Genomic DNA, 26,050 nt, shown 5'->3' with positions numbered 1-26,050 from the left:
TGAAAATTTCAAGGAAAGTTTAAAATTCTGTAACAAACTTTTTAAGGGATAATAGTATAAATATTCTTACGATTTTGAACGTAGTAAACATAACTATTATTTACGATGACTCAAAAAATAAATTATTGTTATTAAGCTTATATTATTCTTGAGAAAATCAAAAGTCTCCCTATACCCGACTATTTTAATGTTCCACATTATATATATAATTGTGAGAGTTAAAGAGAGAGATGTATCGAGCTTTTCAAGATAAACCAAGAGAATATCTTGAAAAACTATATGATAATTAAAAACTGTAATATTATATGCTAAATCGTCATTTTAAGGATGACGACTTAACAACGGCATACATATGTATTATGGCAATTTTTAATAACTGTGTATTAAAACCGCCATAATACTATCACTTTTGTAGTTCATTATTCCTGTCTAGTTAAGGTTAACTGAATAGTACATAATTCGTGTTGAAAAGCAATTGATGAATTCAGCTTACTTCAAAAACTACCCTTAAATTCACTTTGGGATGTAATTTAGAAATATTTTTTTGGGATAAGACAAAGGTCATTTTTCTTATTCACAGTGATTCCGGGCCTGCCATTTATGTCAATGTCCTCCTTTTTCAATCCATAAGGTAACTCCCAATCAAATGCATAAAGTAGATTTGATAATGCAAGTTCCACAGATGCAACCCCAAGTGCCATGGCCGGACACCCTCTTCTTCCTGCTCCAAACGGAATAAACTCATAATCTTGTCCCTTGAAGTCAATATCGCTATTCAAGAATCTCTCAGGCATAAATTCTTCTGGATTTTCCCATATTTCAGGATCTCTTCCAATTGCCCATGCGTTAACATAAACTATAGTTCTTGGTTGAAATTCATACCCTTCTAGTGTGGATATTTTCATTGATTCTCTTGGTATTAAGAGTGGAACTGGTGGAAATAGTCTTAAAGTCTCTTTTATCACTGCTTTGAAATAAGGCATATTTTGAATATCATCTTCATTTACAATGTTTTTGTTCCCCATTAAATTTCTGATCTCTTCTTGAACTTTCTTCATGGCTTTTGGATTCTTGATCAAGATTGTCATAGCCCATATTATCACCGATGCACTAGTGTCTGATCCAGCAACTAACACATTCTACATAAAAATTGACAATTCATGAGAAAATTTGCAAGGCATATTTAGCCGCAATAATATATATAATTGTCGTTATATTATATTTTAGTGGCAATAATAAATACAAATATTTGTAAGTAACACTCTATTAACATTTGTTAAACTATTGGGTTAAAACAGACAAAAGTATAACTAGATGGGTTATATTATCATCCAAGCTCAAATATACATGCAAAATCAAATTTGGGCTAGCTAACAATTTAGGAAAAATAAATTAGCTTTCACATTTTTTTCAAAAAACAATAAGATATGAGGTTGTGTTGAGCGAATTGAATTATGACCCGTCATTTTCCTATCTAAATTCTAACACATTGCCTCATAAACATTTTGAGCGAATTAGATTATAATCTATATTGTTAAGCCATTCGTATTTAATCCTAGCCACTCATTTGTCATCTTTCTCTACATATGTACAAACGTACATGTAAATGTCTCTCTCTCTATATATGTGTGTGTGTGTGAGCATGTATACAAGTAGATAGGTTAAAGAAATGGGAAATTACCATGAGAATGCCTTTTATATCCTCCAAAGAGAGATCAATTGGTGTTAATTGCTCTTTCTTCAATTGAAGCAAACGATCTATAATATCTCCTTCCATGGATTTTGGCCTATTGGGATTGTGATGTTGTTCAATTAGTTCTTCATAAAACTCATCCAAATCTTTAAAATTCTTCTCAAGTCTATTTGTCAGTCCAGTAAGTTTATCAATCCAACTTAAAGATGGAAAAAAATCAGACACAAAAAACCTTGCCAACATAGCTTCAGCTTCAGCCAAAATATAATTAAATCTCTTGCTTTCATGTGCTTCTTCATCAAATCTAACACCAAAAGCAACTCTACAAATAACTGTACTATTAAGTGAAATCATCAAATTGCTCAAATTGGTGACTTGAGAATCAACAGCTTGTTGATATATTTTGTTGATCATTCTTGAGACTTCATCTTCACGAATCGGACTAAATAATTGCACTTTCTTGAGACTAAATAAATGTAGAACACATATTTTTCTCATTTCTCTCCAATAATCATTGTAAGGTGCAAAACCAATATCATGACCATTGTAAGACAATTTTTGTTGGCCAAAAAGAGAAGGTCTACTACAAAACACTAAATCTTGTGTCTTGAGTACTTCTTTTGCTAATTTTGCTGAAGAAACTACAATAATTGAAACATGAGAAGTAAGTTTGAATGAGAAGATTTTTCCATATTTCTTAGAAAGTCTCCAAAAATAAATATGAGGGGCTAAACTATCAAATTGATGCAAATTTCCAATGAAGGGAAGCCCTATAGGACCTGGTGGAAGCTTATTTTTACCACTCCTTTTGACTTTAAGAAGAAGAAATATGAGGCAAATAGGAATAGCCACAAAGAGTAGAAAGAAAATCATTTTATTGTCTAATTGACTAGTCATTTGATATGCCTTATATATATATATATATATATATATATATATATATAAAAATGGATCTTGGGTTAAATTCTTTTTAAATTATTTTTTTAGAGTTTTATAACTTTTGTACGCTAACAATATGAAAGTATTATTAGGCTATCAGGATTCAGATCATCGACGATATAATAATTATAAAGAGTATTTGGTATGAGGTAGAAGCCAGAAGGTATAATAATTTCAGGATAAAATATTGAATTATTTTGTTCCATGTTCGGTTGGAGCCTGGAGGTATTAGATAGTCCTTGGATTATTTAGCCCACCATTTTTCGTCATAGTAATGGAATAGGTTATCCATATACTCGGTGAAAAATAACTTATCCCAAAATTAATTATGAAATAACTTGTTCCCAACTAAACAATCCCAAAATAACTATTCATAACGAGAGGAACCATTTACCTAAGGAATATGGGTGACGACTTGGTGCAGAATATCAAATTAAATTAATAGTTTGAAAAATCATTATGTTATAAATTATTTTATATTAGTTAAATGTTTAATTTAGTGAGCAAAACTTTTTCTGTGCGACCTAGTAACGAATTTGAGTCGTGAAAGTAATCATTATTAATTTTATCAAGATAAATTGTCTATAACACACTCTTGAAATGTGGCCCTTTCACTGGATGAACGAGAGATGCTTTATCCACTAGGTTGCCTTTTAAAAATAAATAAATAAAAAATAAAAAATAGAAGGAGGACTCTCAATGATATTTAAGTAGGCGTTTGGATATGCAATTCCATCTCATGATTTGATATTATGAGATAAAATCATTTTTGGACATGTAATTTCATCTGAAATTCCAAATTATCCAAAAAGATTTCATATCATGATTTTACATTTACAAAAATTGACCTACAAGTTTACATTTTGTTAAAAAAGATCATTATTTTATATCTACATATTTTTTTGGCCAAATACATAAACAAATCCCTAAACTTGTTGGGTTTTTCCCCTTAGGTACCTCAACTACGCCATTTTCCTATTGAATCATTGAACCACCCATAATTTGTTCCTTTTAAACACTGTTGGCTAATGTGGCACCAAACGTGATCTCACGTTGTTTAAAAGGAACAAATTATGGGTGGTTCAATGATTCAATAGGAAAATAGCATAGTTGAGGTACCTGAGGGGAAAAATCCCAACAAGTTTAGGGATCTGTTTATGTATTTGGCCTATTTTTTTATTAGAATATCAAAGGAGTGATTAAACATTCATAGAACAGGAACACGATGTAGTTACTAAGGATATTGACAAACAAATAACTCGGTAAATATAGTACACTACAACTCAGGTTCAATTTTACTTTCTTATTGAACTAAAGTTCATCAATAAATATTGTACTTTTATTAAGAATAGCTTCGTAACATATTATACTTTAATTATGAACTTTTGCTTATTTGGTAAGATTGTTTAAATAATTTGGACAATTTTAATGAATTTCACAACTTATGAACTTTTATGTTTATGAGCAAAAATACAACATAACATGTCCAAACAAATTAAAACTTTAATTTTACCTCATTTTAATTTCATATCATGATTTCAAATCACGATTTTGTTTGATCGGATCCTAATAAAAATTGTTGGTGGGTGATCCATCTTTATATTAATGAATAGTAAGAAGAAATAATGTTAGACAATGTCTACATCAAAAAGATGAAACATCTTTTCCTAGTAAATATTTGTTGGTGGGCGATCCATCTTTATATTAATAATGAATAGTAAGAAGAATAATGTTATACAATGTCTACATCAAAAAGATGAAACATCTTTTCTCATAACTTCTCCCATTCCTGAATTATTATTTTGAAACCACTTGCTTCTTTAATTTATTTTTCTCTATTCCAACAAGAAATCTCCAAAACAAATTAGTCATGTAATTTGACAAAATATAAGGCACAAAGCAAGATGAAAAATCGAAGGAAATTGAGAATTGAAACCGTTGTCATTGTGTGGTGAGTATCAGGTGGAGAAGCCTCAACCTCAACCATGTCGATTATACTAGGATTCCGGCAGCTATGAACGGTGACGGATGTTGATCGACGACTAGATGGAGGCGAACTCGTCGGCCTCCGGTGAATTCAGGCGTTCGATTATCTTTTTTTGTGCTGATTAGGGTTGTACCTTTAGGTTGTTTTATCTAATATTGAGCATTAGATAAAATAACATCAGCTTCTCCCTTAGCTCTATTCACTTGATCATTTTAGCAATTACCTCAGACTCCAAAATCACAGCCATTTTATCTAATGCTCAAGCGACTGCGAATGCAATTACTGAGGTATCAAGAGCAATTCTTGAAGATGGAGGTTCTGATGCTAATAGTTTGAGGATTGCTGAGCAGTATGTTGAATTGATTGAGAAGATAAAACAAGATGGGGACATCCCCAACAGAGAATGATTTAGGGAATTAATGGTAAAATAAAATGTTCAATTATTAATATTATATTTTTAGCGGGTCTGGTTAAATGGGGCGGGTCATTAAATAGATATATATTTGGTTCTTAAAATTTTTTTGGTTAATAATTAAAATTCCATGTAAGTAAATTTTAATGAAAAAAATAATTAAATAGGTTGAGTGACTTTTTGTGCAAAGAAGTCATAGTTAAGTGATTTTTGTGTTGAAAATGAAAATTGAGTGACTTTCTATAAAAATAATTTATAGTTGAGTGACCATCAAAGTTATTAACTCACTAAATATATGGGGCTAAAATTAGGTGTAAATTATTCTAGATACATTATATTTAAGTGGATTCGTATGTATCTTGGGTACATAACAAATCTCGCTCAAGATCACTCTCTCATGTATCTGATATCCCAGATACATGCGAATCACATAAAATACATACAAATTTAAATACATGTATCTAATATGATTTTGCATGTATCTGGGATACGTATGAATCTCGCTCCCCTCCCTCTCTAATCTCACTCGTCTCTCTCTATTTTTGTGCATCTGGTAACAAAAATACATGTATCAAAGTGTATTTTCTTCAATTAATAATAGGAAATTCTTAACTAATGATAAGATACGTAATATTTTAAAATTACAAACAATAATAGTATATATGATAGTGTAATGTATCTAATTATGTCGATTTTCCTTTTTATTATAGTAAAAATATATGTTGACAATTATTTAAATTTCATTATATTCGGAATATAGCTAAAACCTTTAACAATATTTATATAGACTCTTAGAAAAAAAACCATATTGATTATTATTGTAATTACTTTTGGCGTCACTTTACTATTGCCATTAAAGCTGCATTAAAAATATCATACCTAACAAATTTTGCCACGTTTGTGATTGCTGGCAACTATGACATAATTAATATTAATAACCTATAAATGAGACCCTTGCTAGTGGCAATCATTATGGCAGACAAAATTGATCATACCATAATCCACATATTTAATCAATCATTATTTATTTTTTTATAAAATCACAATAATATATAGGTTTGAAGGTAGTAATAGAAATAAAATAAAAAAGAAGGTATCAATAGAAAATAAAAACTACGTCATTCACTAATGCAAATTCAGGAAGTACTTATTGCATGAAATAATTTCTACCAGATATTAAGAACTTGGGTCGTTTCGTTTGGTGTGAGAGATAAGAATAAATAGTCCTGGAATAAAATTTGGTGTCATGTTTGGTTGACATGTTTGAGATAACTTATCTCACCATTTATACCACAGTGATGGAATGTATCCCAAATAACTATCTTAGGATAATTAATCATGAGATAACTTGTTCCCAACTAAACGATTAAAGAGTGTTTCACGAGAGTATAGAAACAGGAATCAAGTATGGTGTACATACAATTAAGGGCATTTTTTTTAAATCTTACTTAATCCTAGTAGTATAAACATAATAGAATAGAATAAAATAGAGAGTATTTGGGTAGACAATATTTTTTAGGTGAATTGTATCTATTTTATATCTCTCTTAAATATCTTTTGGTAAGAATAGGAAATTACAAATCTGTATTTATTGGTCTGTAATTTACTTCAATTATGATTTTTTTTCTCTCTTCTATCTTCCCTCAATTTCTTACCTCTTGAATCTCTCTATCTTGTATCTCGTAGAAGGAGTAGGAGGAGGAGAAATAGAGAATAAATATTTTCGTCTAAATTTATCTATATTTTGATACTAGTCAAATAAAATTAAGGAAAAATTACACTTTATGTTCATTGGGAGAAATATTTATATGTTTTAGCCTAGATTTGAGTTTATTACCCAATTGAGTCTTATATTTGTATGTAAATATCTTTTATATATTATTATATATTTTCTTATATAAAGTTGATACAATATGTATAATGTTTTTCCAAAAGGTATAATATTGTATAAATTGAAAATATGACTACATGCGTGATATTTTATGTTGGCCAGCATATTTTTGAAAATTTTCCTAAGTTTAGCCTTTTATTTTTCTACATAGTTTTATTGTGGCAAACGTCAAATTCAAGATAAACAACCCTTTAGAGGTAAATATGTGACGAAATCAACAAAAAAGTTATCTAAGGAAATATCAACAAAAAATCCAATGTTATTCCTATTAAGTATTTCTGACAAACCTTCAATTCAAGAAAAAAATAAATAGTCCAAAGCAATATAGAGAGAAACAACATAAATGAAGAAGTCATGATAAAATGCTATGGATAATCTGACAAATTGTCCTTAAAAATAGTTGTAACAAGATAAAATGATAATCAAAGTGCAAAAGATAACAAATAATAACCAAACTCAAAGAATAAGAGTAATACTACAATTAATAGTTATTGCTAATAGTACACACGAGTTAGCGGGACAACGGTTAACTATCTAACTAACACTACAACAAATTTGATTATCAGGGAAAACTAATTTCCTCAATTATAAATCATATTTCGTCCCTAAAAAGCTTGTGAGACGAAAAATAATTTGTCAATCAGTCGTCACTAAATGTGTGTCGCTAAAAGTATACAAATACGATTTAGTACTTCGTCGCTAAAAGTATTATTTAACTACAAAAAGAAAAATCGTCCCCAAATGCTTAAACATTTGTGACAAATTATTTGTTGTAAAAAGTATATTTTTTTGTAGTTAATAGTATGCTTTGTCACTAAAAATGTTATTACCACCAATAAAATTATATCGTCGCTAATTATTTTACTTCATTCAGTGACGACATCAATTGTCTCTAAAGTTATATGTATTTCGTAGTTGAAGAAAATCTAATTTCGTCACTAATGACTATATTTTATATGAAAAAAAATTGTTCTTAAATGTATTAATTAGGGATAAGTTTTATTATTATAAAAAGGTTAATGTTCCTCCTATTATCTCCCATCTCAATCTTTTTTAACCCCTCCCCAGGAGCAGCTACAACATTATGCCTTCTTTGGGACTCGAACTCACAACCTTAAGGTTGGAAGTGAGGAGTGCTTACCATCCGATCAACTCTCTCTTGTCTCTTATTTTTATTTTATTTTTAACTTCATTCACTTTTTTCAAATTTAACCTTTGTAGAAATAATATATTATATGATTATTTATACACATACACAAATACATGAAATTTACCACCCACAGTTCATTCAAATGTAGATTATATTTTAATTAAACTATATATTTTTAAAATATCTTTAAATATATTCAGTACGATTCTGTCATTTTATTCATTTATTTTTATAAATTTTATAAATTATTCGGTACAATTATAAATTTATATAAAATTAAATTTTTGATTTTATTTTTAAAAAATTGAATAATCGGTTCAATTCGATCAGTAAATCAATTGTTTTGAAAAAAACATTGATACCCATAACTATAGTACTTCATCATAATATATTTGAAATCCTAGTTGGTTCATTTCTTTCATTTGTGCTTTCATTTTTTAGTTTATTTCAATGATCATACTGATGGAAAAAGTTAATAGAAATTAATGAAATATTTTGCATCTTTGCAAAGTCTAAGTTAGTAAGTCAATGTTATCTTTGTATAGTTGCTCTAGGTATGTATGTTGAATTACTATTAAATATGTACATATTTTTAGGCAGAAGCAAATAGATCGAATTAGTCTATGCAGTTTACCAATCACAAATCAATAGACACGCTAAAATATTAGTACCAAGACTTGAGAAATTATTTTTTCCATCGTCTTTATCGATGAAAGTGTATCAACTAAAAAACAAAAATGTTAAACCAATAAATATTAGCAATATAGTGGTAGAACCGTACCCCACTCACGGTACTTATAACCTGGATTGTAATTTTCAAATGATGCATTTCATAATTGCATAATTTAAGAAAATTGATGAATTGAACTTTTTCATTTTTACAAAATCAACCGAATTCATTGGTTTTAATATTTTCCCTCATCAATTAACGAATGGACTTTGTTTATTTCTTATGAAGCAATAGTATTATTCTTTTTGTAAGTTGTCACTTGTAATTATGAACAATTGTGGCTAAAAATTGTATTAAGCTATGCATTTTTTCGTAGCAAATAGTTGAATTATTCTCTACAAATTTTAAGTCGTCGCTATTTAACACCTTACATATTTTGTGACAATTTTTTTTGTTGTCACTAAATCATAGATTGATTAGAGACAATAAAATCTTTGTCACCAATTATTTATATTATTAGTGACGAAAATAAATGTCATAGTTCAATTTAAATTTTTATTTATAATATTTAACTACGAACTCTAATTTGTCGATATTGTAACAACATATTTTTTTAGATGAAATTTTTTTGTGTCCAAAAATTAATAAATTTTAAGAAAAAAATAATTTTTCATGAATTAGATAAATTATTTGTGAAGAAATAATGTGTCACTGATAACTTTAAATTCGTGACTAACACTACTCAACAAATGGCGCCAATTAATTTTTTGGTGGGAAACTTTAGTTAACAAAACTTTGCTACGGATTTTTATGTTTCGTCACTAAAAGTATGTGTCTCATATATTTAAGCACGAAAAGTAAATTTTATCACTAAAAGCGAAAAATTAGTGACGAATTTGATGTCGTAGCTAATAATTTCGTAGCTATATATCATAGTTGTTCTAGTGTAACATTCTATCCTAATTTGTGTCCTCCATAACCTTCTATTTAAGTCATATCTTCGGTAAGTTGAAGCTGCATCATATATACACGTATATGTGTGTGTGAGCGCGTGTAGAAGTAGATAGGTTAAAGAAATGAGAAATTACCATGAGAATTCCTTTTATATCCTCCAAAGAGAGATCAATTGGTGTTAATTGCTCTTTCTTCAATTGAAGTAAAAGATCTATAATATCTCCTTCCATGGATTTTGGCCTATTGGGATTGTGATGTTGTTCAATTAATTCTTCATAAAAATCATCCAAATCTATGAAATTCTTCTCAAGTCTATCTGTCAGTCCAGTGAGTTTATCAATCCAACTTAAAGATGGAAAAAAATCAGACACAAAAAAGCTTGCCAACATAGCTTCAGCTTCAACCATAATATAATCAAATTTCCTACTTTCATGTGCTTCTTCATCAAATCTAACACCAAAAGCAACTCTACAAATAATTGTACTATTAAGTGAAATCATCAAATTGCTCAAATTGGTGACTTGAGAATTAACAACTAGTTGATATATTTTCTTGATCATTCTTGAGACTTATCTTTACGAATCGGACCAAATAATTGCACTTTCTTGAGACTAAATAGATGAAGAACACATATTTTTCTCATTTCTCTCCAATAATCATTGTAAGATGCAAAACCAATATCATGACCATTGTAAGATAATTTTTGTTGGCCAACAAGAGAAGGCCTACTACAAAACACTAAATCTTGTGTCTTGATGAGTACTTCTTTTGCTAATTTTGCTGAAGAAACTACAACAATTTGAACAGAAGCAAGTTTCAATGATAATATTTTTCCATACTTTTTGGAAAGTTTCCAAAAATAAATATGAGGGGCTAAACTATCAAATTGATGCAAATTTCCAATGAATGGAAGCCCTATAGGACCTGGTGGAAGCTTATTTTTTCTACCCCTTTTGACTTTAGGGAGAAGAAAGATGAGGCAAATAGGAAAGACCACAAAGAGTAGAAAGAATATCATTTTATTGTCTAGTTGACTAGTTACTTGATATATACATTATATATATATATATATATATATATATATAAAATAAACGGTCTTTGGGATAAACTATTTTTTTAGGAGCTTTCGTAATTTCTATATATTGGCAATATAAAAGTATTTCTAGACCATCAAGTCATCGAAGATATAATAACTATAAGTAACTATTCATAACGAGAGGAACCATTTACCTAGGGAATAAGATCAACAATTTGCTGCAAAATTTTTAATTAAATCAATAGCATAAATTGTTACGCTATTAATAAATTAATTATATTAGTTAATTTTTAAATGAGTAAATTTTTTTTTGTGAGAGTTCGAACCGTAGAAATAGTCACTATTCTATTTACCTATAAAGTGACAACACAAAAATTATAGAACCACTGAAGCTTGAAAATGACCTTATCCTCTAGCTAGGGTTGTTTATGGTTATGGTTAAAAAAATCAAACCTAACTGTAATCCGAACCAAACCGATTAAAAAAAATTAATATTTGGTTTGATTTGGTTAGGTTTGGTTTTAAAATTTTGAAAACTGATACTATTTGGTTTGGTTTTGGTTTTACTAAAAAAACAATTGCAAAAATAACCAAACCGAACCGATAAATTAGATATATAAATTTTATAATTATTTATATATTATTCATAAATAAAATATAACTATTTTGTTAAATTTTAAGTAACTTAAGTCTTTAACTCTACCATTTTCTCAAGCCCAACACCTAAATTTTAGCCCAACTATTACAACCCTAAGTCCAAGTCCATCAAAATTCATTATCTATCATACCTTTCATAAGATAGTCACACTTTCTCTTAATTGAATAACTTTGTTCATGAAATGATAACTCTAATATTGCTTAATTGAACCAACAATAGCTTTTCTATGGATTGTTCATGTACTAGGTGTTTTTTCTATAATGATACATATGTTCTCAAAAATTTATTATTTTCAAACCAAAAAAATCAGAAAAACTGAACCAAACCGTCAATAACCAAACCGATGGTTATTTTTTTCGTTTGGTTTGGTTTGGTTTTAGAAATTTTGAAAACCGACTAGATTGGTTTGGTTTTGGTTTTAATCAATAACCGATCCAAACCGAACCACCAACACCCCTACCTCTAGCAATCAATATTATTGGACCACATAAACAGTAAAAATATTATGTGATACACAAAATTCTAAATTTGCCTTTAATTTTCAAGATATTTGCATGCATAACTTAGATATCAAAGGTGAATCAATAGATATCTAGTAGGGATAATAGAACATGTGATTCTCAATTATTTATAAATTCGCCGTTATTAAAAGAGATTTTTAGCGAAATGTAATAAAGTATATGAATACAACTAACATTTTGAATTCTGTCAATAATTGGTGATATATTGAAGGAACGTAACATTATTTTGAAGCAATTATATTTATAAGCACGAAATATGTTTAGATATCATTCTAGTGGTATTTGGATTTGGCTCCCCTCCATTACCCCTTCCCTCCATTTCGTCAAGTGCACGTCTAGATGAGATACATGTTTCTTATTTAAATTTTTAAGGTCAAGATTATACTACATTAACAAATATTATAATCATAGTTAAGTCAACCAATTTTGGAAAACTACCCCTAAATGTGGTAAGAACAAGATATTTTCTATAAATTTTGATATTTATTGATATCATTTTATATTTTTTACTTAAACATTAAATTGTATGATATTTAAAGTGAGAATCAATTAAACAATCTTTTGTGATAATAAACTATGCTCTTGAAATATTTTATATGTTAGAAAAACGAAATAAAAGATGTAAATAATTATCAATGTAGACAAAAACCTTAAAATAAAAAAAATGGGAAATAAAAAATAAATAAAAAAAGACGAGAAATTTTTAGAACTACAAATGTGAAATATCAAAATTACCACACTTTAGTAAGAGGAGAAAGTGTGGCTACGTACTGTGTTTGAAGGGGAAAAAAAGAAGTATGTTTTAAAATTTGTTTGTTGGGAATAAAAGAAAATTCTAATATTTTAAATAAAAAATATAAAATGAAATCAATGAATATCAAATTTATAGAAAATATATTGTTCTTACCAATTTAGGAAGTTGTTTTCTAAAATTGGTTGACTTAACTATGGTTATAATATTTGTTAATGAAGTATAATCTTGACCTTAAAAATTTAAATAAGACACATGTCTCTAATCTAGATGTGCACTTGACGAAATGGAGAGAAGGGGTAATGGAGGGGAGCCAAATCCGTGGTATTTCTATAGTGAACTTAATTAGAGAAAATGGATTACAAAATGTAAAAATTCTAGTTAACACGTGATATAACAAATTCTTTGAAAATTTCAAGGAAAGTTTAAAATTCTGTAACAAACTTTTTAAGGGATAATAGTATAAATATTCTTACGATTTTGAACGTAGTAAACATAACTATTATTTACGATTACTCAAAAAATAAATTATTGTTATTAAGCTTATATTATTCTTGAGAAAATCAAAAGTCTCCCTATACCCAACTATTTTAATGTTCCACATTATATATATAATTGTGAGAGTTAAAGAGAGAGATGTATCGAGCTTTTCAAGATAAACCAAGAGAATATCTTGAAAAACTATATGATAATTAAAAACTGTAATATTATATGCTAAATCGTCATTTTAAGGAAGACGACTTAACAACTGCATACATATGTATTATGGCGATTTTTAATAACTGTGTATTATAACCGCCATAATGCTATCACTTTTTGTAGTTCATTATTCCTATCTAGTTAAGGTTAACTGAATAGTACATAATTCGTGTTGAAAAGCAATTGATGAATTCAGCTTACCTCAAAAACTACCCTTAAATTCACTTTGGGATGTAATTTAGAAATATTTTTTTGGGATAAGACAAAGGTCATTTTTCTTATTCACAGTGATTCCGGGCCTGCCATTTATGTCAATGTCCTCTTTTTTCAATCCATAAGGTAACTCCCAATCAAATGCATAAAGAAGATTTGATAATGCAAGTTCCACAGATGCAACCCCAAGTGCTAAGCCCGGACACCCTCTTCTTCCTGCTCCAAACGGAATTAACTCATAGTCTTGTCCTTTGAAGTCGATATCACTATTTAAGAATCTCTCAGGCATAAATTCTTCTGGATTTTCCCATATTTCAGGATCTCTTGCAATTGCCCATGCGTTAACATAAACTATAGTTCTTGGTTGAAATTTGTAGCCTTCTAGTGTGGATATTTTCATTGATTCTCTTGGTAATAAAAGTGGAGCTGGTGGAAATAATCTTAAAGTCTCTTTAATCACTGCTTTGAAATAAGGCATATTTTGAATATCATCTTCATTTACAATGTCTTTGTTCCCCATTAAATTTCTGATCTCTTCTTGAACTTTCTTCATGATTTTTGGATTCTTGATCAAGATTGTCATTGCCCATACTACCACAGCTGAACTAGTGTCTGATCCAGCAACTAACACATTCTACATAATAAATGACAATTCATGAGAAATTTTCAAGGCAATAATGGACACACGCTACAACAAATAAAGAATTTTGTGGCAATAATATAATATATTGCCGTTATATTATATTAGCAGCAATAATTGTAGTTAAATGTCGCTAATTAAGGGCTTTAGCAACTCTGAATGCAATGAGCAATAGGAAAATCTATTATCACGTATGTGTGTGTGAGCGTGTAGAATTAGATAGGTTAAAGAAATGGGAAATTACCATGAGAATTCCTTTTATATCCTCCAAAGAGAGATCAATTGATGTTAATTGCTCTTTCTTCAATTGAAGCAAAAGATCTATAATATCTCCTTCCATGGATTTTGGCCTATTAGGATTGTGATGTTGTTCAATTAGTTCTTCATAAAACTCATCCAAATCTTTAAAATTCTTCTCAAGTCTATCTGTCAGTCCAGTGAGTTTATCAATCCAACTTAAAGATGGAAAAAAATCAGACACAAAAAACCTTGCCAACATAGCTTGAGCTTCTGCCAAAATATAATTAAATCTCTTGCTTTCATGTGCTTCTTCATCAAATCTAACACCAAAAGCAACTCTACAAATAATTGTACTATTAAGTGAAATCATCAAATTGCTCAAATTGGTGACTTGAGAATTATCAACTTGTTGATATATTTTGTTGATCATTCTTGAGACTTCATCTTCACGAATCGGACTAAATAATTGCACTTTCTTGAGACTAAATAAATGAAGAACGCATATTTTTCTCATTTCTCTCCAATAATCATTGTAAGGTCCAAAACCAATATCATGACCATTGTAAGACAATTTTTGTTGGCCAATAAGTGAAGGTCTGCTACAAAACACTAAATCTTGTGTCTTGAGTACTTCTTTTGCTAATTTTACTGAAGAAACTACAATAATTGGAAGATGAGAAGTAAGTTTGAATGAGAAGATTTTTCCATATTTCTTGGAAAGTTTCCAAAAATAAATATGAGGAGCTAAACTATCAAATTGATGCAAATTTCCAATGAATGGAAGCCCTATAGGACCTGGTGGAAGCTTATTTTTACCCTTCCTTTTGGCATTAAGAAGTAAAATGACGCAAATAGGAATCCCCACAAAGAGTAGAAAGAATATCATTTTATTGTCTAATTGCCTAGTGACTTGATATGCCTTATATATATATAAAAAAAATGGATCTTGGGTTAAACTATTTTTAATTTTTTTTAGAGATTTTATAACTTTTATACACTAACAATATAAAAGTATTATTAGATTAATATAAAATAAATTATTTTATATTTGTTAAATTTTTAATTAAGTGAGCAAAACTTTTTATGTGCGACCTAGTAAAGAATTTGAGTCGTGAAAGTAATCATTATTACTTTTATCAGGATAAACTGTCTATAACACCCTCTTGGAATGTGGCTCTTTCACTGCATGAACGAGAGATGATTTATGCACTAGGTTGCCTTTTTTTAAAAATAAAAAAAGAGAAATTGAAGGAGGACTCTCAATGATATCTAAGTAGGTGTTTGGATATGCAATTCCATCTCATGATTTGATATTATGAGATAAAATCATTTTTTGGACATGTAATTTCATCTCATGATTTCAAATCATGAAATGATAAATTATCCAAAAAGATTTCATATCATGATTTTACATTTTTCAAATACAAAAGCTAACCTACAAGTTTACATTTTGTAAAAAAAATAAATCATTATTTTATATCTATATATTTTTTTGTTAGAATATCAAAGGAGTGATTAAAAATTCACAGAACATGAACATGATGTAGTTTTTAAGGATATTGACAAACAAATGACTCAATAAATATATTACATTACAAATTATGTTCAATTTTACTTTTTTATTGAACTAAAGTTCATCAATAAATGTACTTTTTAAAAAAATAGTGTTGTAACATATTATACTTTAATTATGAACTGTTGTTTATTTGATAATATTGTATAAAGAATTTGAACAATTTTGATGAATTCACAACTTATGATCTTTTTATGCTTATGAACAAAACATACAACTTAAAACTGCAAATTGACATGTTCAAATAAATTAAAACTTCAATTTTATCTCATTTAATTTCATATCATAATTTCAAATTACGATTTTATTTTGTCGGATCCTTATAACAAATTGTTGGTGGGTGATCCATCTTTATATTAATGTGTAGCAAGAAGAAATAATGTTATACAATATGTCTACATCTTTTCTCATAACTTCTCTCATTCCTGAATTATATTTTGAACCACGTGCTTCTTTAATTTATTTTTCTCTTCTCTAACAAGAAATCTCCAAAACAAATTAGTCATGTAATTTGACAAAAATACAAAAAAAATTAAATAATAAATTGTAGCTTGAAAATGACTTTTGTTCTCTGGCAACATTTTGGACCATATAAATAGCAAAACTACTATGTACAAAATTTTAAATTCATGAATATGCCTCTAATTTTCAACATATTTGACAACATAACTTAAGATATCATCAACGGTGAATGAATAAATCGCGCATGTGGTTCTCAATTATTTATGAATTCGAATAGTATATTTAAATATATCAGGCTAAAATTAGGTGTAAATTATTTTAGATACATTATATCTAAGCGGATATTTTGGGTACATAATAAATCTCGCTCATGACCTCTCTCTCATGTATCTGATATCCTAGATACATGCGAATCACATCAAATACATACAAATACATATATCTAGTATGATTTTGCATGTATCTGGGATACATATGAATCTCGTTCGCCTCCCTCTCTAGTCTCGCTCGTCTCTCTCTATTTTTGTGTATCTAGTAGAAAAAATACATGTATCTAATTGTATTTTCTTCAATAAATAATAGAAAACTCTTAATTAATGATAAGATACGTAATATTTTTAAAGTACAAATAATAATAATATATATGATAGTGTAATATGTCTAATGAGATAGTTTTTCCTATTTATATTATAGTAAAAATATATGTCGACAATTATTTAAAGTTTATTATATTCAGGATATAGCTAAAACTTTTAACAATATTTATATAGACTCTTAGAAAAAAAACCATACTAATTATTATTGTAATTACTTTTAGCGTCACTTTACTATTGCCATTAAAGCTGCATTAAAAATATCATACCCAACAAATTTTGCCACGTTTGTTATTACTGGCAACTATGCCATAATTTATAACCTATAAATGAGACCCTTTCTAGTGGCAATAATTATGGCAGATAAAATTGATCATACCATAATCCACATATTTAATCAATCATTTTTCTTTATAAAATCACAATAATATATAAGTTTGAAGGTAGTAATAATAGAAATAAAATAAAAAGAAGGTATCAATAGAAAATAAAAACTACGCCATTCACTAATGCAAATTCAGGAAGTACTTATTGCATGAAATAATTTCTATCAGATATTTAGAAATTGGGGTCGTTTGGTGTGAGAGATAAGAATAAACAGCCATGAGATAAAAATTTGGTATCTTATTTGATTGTCATATTTGAGATAACTTATTTCATCATTTATACCATAATGATGTGATAAGTTATCTCATATACATGGTGGGATTAGTTATATCAGGATAATTAATTTTGGAATGACTTGTTCTCAACCACACGATTAATCTTTAATCATGTACATACAATTAAAGGGTCTTTTTTAGAAAAGATTAACATTATGTTGTCTTTTGGATCAAGTATGGTGTACATACAATTAAGGGCATTTTTGTCCTTTTCTAATCTTAGTTAGTCCTAGTAGTATAAACGGAATATAATAAAATAGAGAGTATTATGGTAGACAATATTTTTAGGTGAATTGTATATATTTATCTTTATTTTATATCTCTCTTAAATTTCTTTTGGTAAGATTAGGAAATTATAAATCTGTATTTGTTGGTCTCTAATTATAAAATTGTTTTTTTTTCTCTTCTATCTTCCCTCAATTTCTTACTTCTTGAATCTCTCTATTTTGTATCTCGTAGAAGGAGTAGGAGGAGGAGAAATAGAGAATAAATATTTTCGTTTAAATTTATCTATATTTTAGTACTAGTCAAATAAAATTAAGGAAAAATTACACTTTATGTTCATTGGGAGAAATACTTATATGTTTTAGCCTATATTTGAGTTTATTACCCAATTGAGTCTTATATTTGTATGTAAATATCTTTTATATTTTTTCTTATATAAAGTTGATACAATATGTATAATGTTTTCTCAAAAGGTATAATATTGTATAAATTGAAAAATATGACTACATGCGTGATATTTTATGTTGGCCAGTATATTTTTGAAAATTTTCCTAAGTTTAACCATTTGTTTATCTACATAGTTTTATTGTGGCAAACGTCAAATTCAAGATAAACAACCCTTTAGAGGTAAATATGTGACGAAATCAACAAAAAAGTTATCTAAGGAAAAATCAACAAAAAATCCAATGCAATTCCCATATAGTATTTCCGACAGACCTTCAACTCAAGAAAAAAAATAATTCAAAGCAATATAAAGAGAAATAACATAAAAGAAGAAGTCATGTCAAAATGTTATGGAAATCTGACAAATTATCCTAAAAAATAGTCATAACAAGATAAAATGATAATCAAAGTGCAAAAAATAACATATAATAGCCAAACTCAAAGGACAAGAGTAATATTACAATTAATAGTATTGCTAATAGTAAACATGAGTTAGCAGGACAACGGTTAACTATCTAGTGTCCTCCATAACCTTCTATCTAAGGTCATATCTTCGGTAAGTTGAAGCTGCATCATATCCTATCTAATCACCTCTTTCCAATACTTCTTCTGATTGCCTCTACTTATGAGGTAATTTAAGGAAAAATATATAAGATAAACTATAAAATATAGTCAATTATTTTTGGAACGATATAAATAAATAAATAAATAAATACTCTCAACAGTCCAAAATAATTGACTTTTAGGACGTCTTTGGTATGAAAGAAAACATTTTCTAGAAAAAAATATCCAATTTCCCGGCCATTTTCGATTGGCTTAAATATTTTTCAAATGGACTTATGCTCCTTTAGTTTAATGAAAACGACTAACATTTTTCTAATCTCTCTTTCAGCCTCACCCACCCAGCTAATCCACCTAAACACCCCAACCCTAGCCCCTCGTAACGTGAACCACCCTGCACCTAACTAACTCGGGACTCATCCTAGGATCACCCTATTTGAGACCCCCTACCCCTCGAGACTCAACCCTAACTAGAATTGAAACCTTACTCTGATTCATTTCCTAACTTGACCCTCTCCAACACGGAACCTAACCCTAAATTGACACAAGACCCGACCCTGAATTGGCACAAGACCAAAATCTCGACCTTAACTCGGGGTTGGGATCTTAGGCTAGATGTCAGGGTTGGGGTCGAATCTCGATTCAAGTCTCATGTCAAGGTCGGGGTTGGGTCCGTGGTAGATGTCAGATCAAAGGCTGGATCATGCATTGGGTTGGAACATGAGTTTAGGTTCGAGTTCATAATATATGTCTAAATTATACTTCAATATTTAATTTAGAAAAACATTTTTCATTGTGCCGAACACACCCTTAAATCTTTAAAAGTTGGTAAAAAACTTTTGGCTTATGTTGATGGCTTTATTTTGCCGATCCATCGTCTCTAACTTTCCACTTCCTCGTCTTCCATTGCAGCTCGTCCCTCTCAACACAACTCCTTTCCCGCACTGCCCTTCCAAATCCTACCAAATTACCGCTTTGCCACTTGTTCTACGCCGCAAAACAGCTTCCTTTGCTTCACTGCCGTCGCCGCCGTCATCAACCATGGAGAACCCACCTGAAGGTTATCGAAGAAACGTCGGCATTTGTCTAATGAATCCTTCTAATAAAAAGGTCTGTTTTTTCTTCTTCCTAAGTAATTTGCGTATGTTCTTTAATTAATTTCACTTTGCAAATCTAAATTCTGCAGATTTTTGCTGCTTCAAGGCTTGATATACCTAGTGCTTGGCAAATGCCGCAGGTAAATAATGTAGATTTCAATTGGGTTCCCGTTCATTCTTTTTGTTTCAATTGTTGAATGTGCTCTAGAATTTTCATTTAGGGGGTTCGGAAAATAAAAATGTAGTGTCTGGATTCGAACTTGGGATCTCAAAGTGAATTTTGAATTTCTGGAACAGCTATGTCAACCTCCTAGTCCTGTGTTTTTTATGTTTAGGGGATTCAAAATCTATAGGTATATACATAAAAAGATTAAAAAATGACCCTATATATAGTGTAATGTTTTGCTTCGGGTTCGGATGAACACTGTCCAGTGAAATTACGGTTAGTCTCGCTAGCTCTTTAGTTGCCTCCCCTTACTTGCTCATTCACAATTGTTACCACAAGAAAGTCACCCCTATCTCTAAAGGGGCTTATGCACTCCACGACCCCCCTAGATTCGCTCCTGGTTAGGGGTGGGTGGGTGGAGCAAGGTAACCGTCTAACCGGAAATTCATCTTTAGAGCTAAGTCCTAAGGAGGTTGGTTGGAATGTATGGGTGTAGGTTAGTGTCTTGGACCTGGAACACTGTACTCAGGGTTCCAAATCTTCAATGAGTGCCTATAAAGGATTAATTATGTTGTTGAGGTTTTCCACCACAAACTTGTCAAGGTAGTAAAATTATTTCTCATCTAGAAATATCCAAATTTTGATGCCCAAACTCCATAGATAGTTCGACCTGTATAAGAGAAATAATCAATTTTAGCTCGAATTGTTTGTAGGGGAACCTTACCTTCTCTGATCCATTTGACATGTGTAATTTCTTTTCCATCGATACGCCCCACAAGTTGTATTTGAATTTCTTTTGTATGGTGGGTGGGGAAATTAGGAGTAGTACTCCATCAATTTCAATTTATATGACACATCCTACATTTTGGGGCATTCTAAATATTTGACAGTACATTCATATTCATCAAGATAACTATTTAACCATCACTTTAATATTGTTTTCTACTTTTGTTTATAATTTGAACCAACCTATTGAACACCTTGTCCAGTTAAACACCTTTGTATAGCATCAAATTTTGGCCTAATGCATCAATTGATTTTTGTCACAGAGGTAAAATAGTATTCACCCTAACTCACTAAGAACATGTCTGGATGAGGTAACAATTAGCTAAAATATGGATGATTGTGTGGTGAGAGAATGAACCCAAAATCCTCACTAAAACTTACCAACTGTTTAAAGTTAACTATCATGTCCCACTAGTTATATCTGACTTCCTACCACAATCTACTACTGTAATCTACTATGAACTATCTGACATGTGGATAACATAATCCATGTGTTTCTCATGGAAGTTGGTAGTATTAATAGACCCTCTAAGTCCGAGAAGAGTCGAGAATCGTTCTTTAACCACTTGTGGATTAAATTATAGTGATCAACGAACCGATGAGGAAAAGAAGTTTTGGTTAAACACAATGTAATTTCAATTGAGAAGGACAATATGATAGGATCGACTATAGTAGTACTGGTCTCTTCTATCCAGTAATTCTTTCCCATGAAGTTTAGATTATCAATTATCTATTGGGATAATGAAACAAATAAGACTTGTTTTGAGTTGAAAGTTGTTAAGGAAATGGACCTTGGTTCTATCTGCTTCAAAAGTTAGCTCATGACACGAGGATTGTGAAGACCATAAAAAAAGGTAGCCCGGTGTACTAAAGCTCCCTCTATGTGCGGGGTCCGAGGAAGGACTGGACCACAAATGTTTCCTATGCCTTAACTTGCATTTTTGCAAGAGCATATCCTACATAAGGAGGTCACATAACCCACTTTGTCAACTGATATGTGATATTCAACATCCCCTGCTTGTCCTATACTGGACATTGCGTGGGTGGATAGTATAACATGGGGGTTCAATATAGGTAATCAAGAATTGAGATGGGTTTGGTTAGATATCATGCTAAGAAAATGAATCCTGGACTTAACTCAACCGTAATAGCTAGTTGATAAGATTAGGATTTCCCAAGACTATATCAGGAGGCAACAAATCATTACGACAACCTTTAGTGACTCGTCCATAGCGCCTTTGAACAAACTGAAAGGTCCTCTATTCAGCTTCCCCTGCGGTTTGAATGTGAGACACTTAGCAAAAGCTTAGATGACCTATATGGTGCAACGTTTCAGTAATAAATTTCAACAAATGTAAATGTTTAGAAGAGATTATGAGAGGTTCCAGTAAACATGAATCTTTGAAACTTGGCAATAAATGTGTAAACGGGGTTTAACATTTATAATGCCATATATACCCATAAAATAACATTTATAATGCCACAAACTCTAGAGACTATAGAGTTCAGGTTGAGCAAGGCCAAGACTGAATACTTAGAGTGTAAGTTTGGTGATGCTACGCATGAGGTCGGCGTGGAAGTGAGGCTTGATGCTCGGGTCATTCCTAAGAGAGGATGTTTCAAGTATCTAGGGTCTTTAATTCAAGGCAATGGGGAGATTGACCACAACGTCACATTGTATTGGTGCGGATGGGTGAAATGGAGGCTCACATTCGGGTCTTGTGTGATAAGAAGGTACCGCCAATATTTAAGGGTATTAAATTGACTATATGTTGTATGGGATGTAGTGTTGGCCAATCAAGACACATGTTCAAAAGATGAAAGTTGTGGAAATGAGAATGTTGAGGTGGATGTGTGGGCATACTAGGAGAGATAAGATTAGGAATGAAGATATTTGGGATAAGGTAGGAGTGGCCTCCGTGGTAGATAAGATGAGAGAAGTGAGACTGAGATGATTTGGTCATATGAAGAGGAGAAGTGTAGATGTCCTAGTGAGGAGATGTGAGAGGTTGACATTTAGGATAGGTAGAGGTAGATCGAAAGAAGTATTGGGGAAGGTGATTAGACAGGACCTGACACATCTTGAGCTTACCAAGAACATGACCTTAGATATGAAGGTTTGGAGGTTGCGGAATAGGATAAAAGGCTAGTTGGTAGTTGAGCGTTCTTTTGCTTTCCTGCGGGATAGGATTGGTGGTTGTACTTGGGCTTTCTTTCTTACCAGTGGAATTAGCTCTATTCTCATAGTTTCTTGTTCTTCGATTTCGATTATCGTTTGTGTTTTTTTTGTGGTTATCGTATCATTTTAATTGCATTATTGTTCTTTCCGTTGTGTGTTGTGACCTGCTCCCATTTCACACTATTTCATTGTTGTTACTGCTCTCATTTCTATATTCTTCTTTACAAACTGGAAATGCTTTATTTTAAGTTGAGGGTCTATCAGAAATAGCCTTTCTATCGCTATGAGGTAGGGGTAAGGTCTATATACACTCTACTCTCCCAAGACCCTACTTGTGGGATTACATTGGATATGTTGTTGTTGGTGTTAAAGATCTCAAGGCTCAGTTCTGGTTTGACATTCCTAGAAACCTTCATATGCAATTTCCTTCATTTGACAATATTAGCATGTTCTCTGAAGATGTTAGTTTTTCTCAGATTCAAAGTTTGGAGTTTCTTTTTCTGTAAAAATTAGAATAAAAGAAAAAGTTAGAAGAACGGTGTAACTTTTTCAAAATCTTGGTCTCTGCAATAAAATAAAGAAAAACATATCTGGGTTTTCTGAATCAGGGTGGAGTTGATGACAATGAAGATCCAACAAATGCTGCCATCAGGGAATTAAGAGAGGAAACTGGGGTTACTTCAGCAGAAATTGTTGCTGAGGTATGAAAAGTAAATCCTGCTATAATCTTGAGTTTGTCGAGTTTTATTTCTTTGGTCCTCTCATTCAAGGCAGGCCAGGAATAAAGAGATTTAATCAGCTCACAAAATGGCTGTGGTTATTTAATACCTGGCTTGTTGGGTTGTGATGAGAGTTCCCACAGTTTAAAGTTGGTTTCCCAAAGTTAAAGAAACCAGAGTCTACGAGATCCTCTTTCTTAATTTGATGTGATCTCTTGTTTTGAGTAGCGGTAGGCTGGTTAGTGATGTTCTGAATCTGATGTAGGTTCCTCATTGGGTAACGTATGATTTCCCTCCAGACGTTAGAGAAAAGCTAAGGCATCAATGGGGATCTGACTGGAAAGGTCAAGCACAGAAGTGGTAGGTGCATCTAAATCAGCAAAATATACTTGAAACTGTATATTTTCCGTTCCTTGATAAACAATCAGTGGGAGAGTGATTGCTATACAACCTGGTTTTGGTGCACAGGGGGATTCGTGGACATCGTGCTATAAAGTTCTACTCCTTATTTACTGCTCATTTGAGCGTCTGATTGTTTTTTCTTTTTGGTCTCCACTTTTTCCTAATTCTGAAGGGTACTGAAATATGTGGAAAAATTCTAGGTTCTTATTTAAGTTCACTGGAAAGGATGAAGAAATCAACCTTCTTGGGGATGGGACAGAGAAGGCTGAGTTTGGAGAATGGTCATGGATATCACCTGAGCAAGTTATTGAACTTGTGAGTGAACCATTTAGACTTTTGAAGTTTGTCTTAAAACGACTTACGGCTTTAACTCCTATTAATTTGACTTTTATCCAAAAATCTTGTCTACAGGCAGTGGATTTCAAGAAGCCCGTTTACAGGGAAGTTCTATCTGTTTTCTCGCAACATTTTCAGTAGTGAAACTGGTCATTTCTGAAGTCCGAAGTTTAAGAGGTCCGTTTATCTTAAACCCTTCCTTTATTAGATATTCACTGTTCCGCTGCCATTCTGTTAGCAAATTTGTATTTAAGTCATCATTCTGTCTTCATCATCAAAGCTTGAACTACTCAGGCTGTCAGGCAGGACCTATGAGTACTTCGACTTTTGGAGGATTCATATAGCTGACTCGAACTTGTTTGGGACTGAGACATAGTAGTTGTTTTGTACACTATATTTTCGTGTTTCTAAATTTTCGTTACATCTTAACAGGTTTTATTTGCCAAAATAATGGCAGGAGGTTCAATATGGTTTTTCAGCATAGCTGGTTTTGGTGAAATAAATATGTATACTTTGTTCTACTCTGTACAATTATTGATTATGCTGTAACCTCGTTTTCTCTTTATTTTTTTATAGAAAAAAGAAATTTTATTACACAGGAAAAAAGGAATGATGAAAATTAAACTTCACTTATTTACCAATTGACGTAATGCATTGTGATTTGTGTCTAAGAAGGGAGAAATGTCCATACTTTAAATTTGTGAAGAAGTTTTATTTTTAAAGGAGAAAAATGATTTTCAGCTATTTCCATTTGGTTAATTTTTTCCATAAGAATCCCCAAAAAAATATATGTTAGAATCTCATGTAGTTTTAGTTGAAGAAATAAAATATCAGTCTATAATGGAGATTTTGGTAAGTTTTAATGTAATAAATGTAGAATAGATGCACTCTGAAGGATAGACATGAATAATATAATTAGGAATAGTTATCCTAATTGATTTTGTTATAGAAAAAATGTTTACATTTACACTATTCCAATAAATGCACACTATTATTCAACTTACAATAGAAATTTTAATATCTATTTATATTATTCTAATAGAAAATTTAGAAACAATTTTTTTTATAGATAAGATAGAATAATCAACATTAATTTCAAAAGTTAATTAAGATAAATATAATACAATAAACCTTACCCAAATTTTTAGCAGGCAACATAAGGGTGAATCACCAAATTAAATACACAACCTTCCACATTTATTTCATTTCTATTAATTTAAGGATTTAAAGATTTACTTCCAACAGTTTAAAAAAGAAACTTACATTGGCATGACTCATTATGTATTATCTTTTTTAAAAATTATCCACACAAAAATGAGTCACCTTTAATTTTACTAATTTTATTACCTAAAAAGGATTTCTTGTTTCACTATAAAAACCCTTTTAATTCT

The 26,050-nt window shown here is 30.5% G+C and overlaps 3 protein-coding genes across 3 annotated transcripts; 1 reads left to right on the top strand and 2 right to left on the bottom strand.

The window, feature by feature from the left end:
* Positions 1-530: 530 nt before the first annotated feature.
* Positions 531-2,574, bottom strand: LOC125835860 (6,7,8-trihydroxycoumarin synthase-like). Its single transcript, XM_049514961.1, has 2 exons — positions 1,682-2,574; positions 531-1,139 (listed from the first exon to the last, which is right to left on the bottom strand). Exons 1-2 carry the CDS (start codon positions 2,564-2,566, stop codon positions 531-533), a joined length of 1,494 nt encoding a protein of 497 aa, XP_049370918.1. The 5' UTR covers positions 2,567-2,574.
* Positions 2,575-13,599: 11,025 nt separating this feature from the next.
* Positions 13,600-15,340, bottom strand: LOC125835744 (6,7,8-trihydroxycoumarin synthase-like). The gene is made up of 2 exons (XM_049514842.1): positions 14,459-15,340; positions 13,600-14,208 (listed from the first exon to the last, which is right to left on the bottom strand). The coding sequence occupies exons 1-2, from the start codon at positions 15,338-15,340 to the stop codon at positions 13,600-13,602; spliced, it is 1,491 nt and encodes a 496-aa protein (XP_049370799.1).
* Positions 15,341-19,805: 4,465 nt separating this feature from the next.
* LOC125835875 (nudix hydrolase 26, chloroplastic) lies at positions 19,806-25,259 on the top strand. The gene is made up of 7 exons (XM_049514974.1): positions 19,806-20,084; positions 20,161-20,211; positions 23,811-23,903; positions 24,187-24,281; positions 24,524-24,638; positions 24,735-24,836; positions 25,092-25,259. Exons 1-6 carry the CDS (start codon positions 19,821-19,823, stop codon positions 24,798-24,800), a joined length of 684 nt encoding a protein of 227 aa, XP_049370931.1. The 5' UTR covers positions 19,806-19,820; the 3' UTR covers positions 24,801-24,836; positions 25,092-25,259.
* The last annotated feature ends 791 nt before the right edge of the window (positions 25,260-26,050 follow it).

The sequence above is a fragment of the Solanum verrucosum genome, unplaced genomic scaffold (genome assembly GCF_900185275.1).
Source record: "Solanum verrucosum unplaced genomic scaffold, falcon-dt-bn FXZP01000128.1, whole genome shotgun sequence".
Classification (NCBI taxonomy): Eukaryota; Viridiplantae; Streptophyta; class Magnoliopsida; order Solanales; family Solanaceae; genus Solanum; species Solanum verrucosum.
The sequence above is the reverse complement of the archived record's forward strand: the minus strand, read 5'-3'. Positions and strand labels throughout refer to the sequence as shown.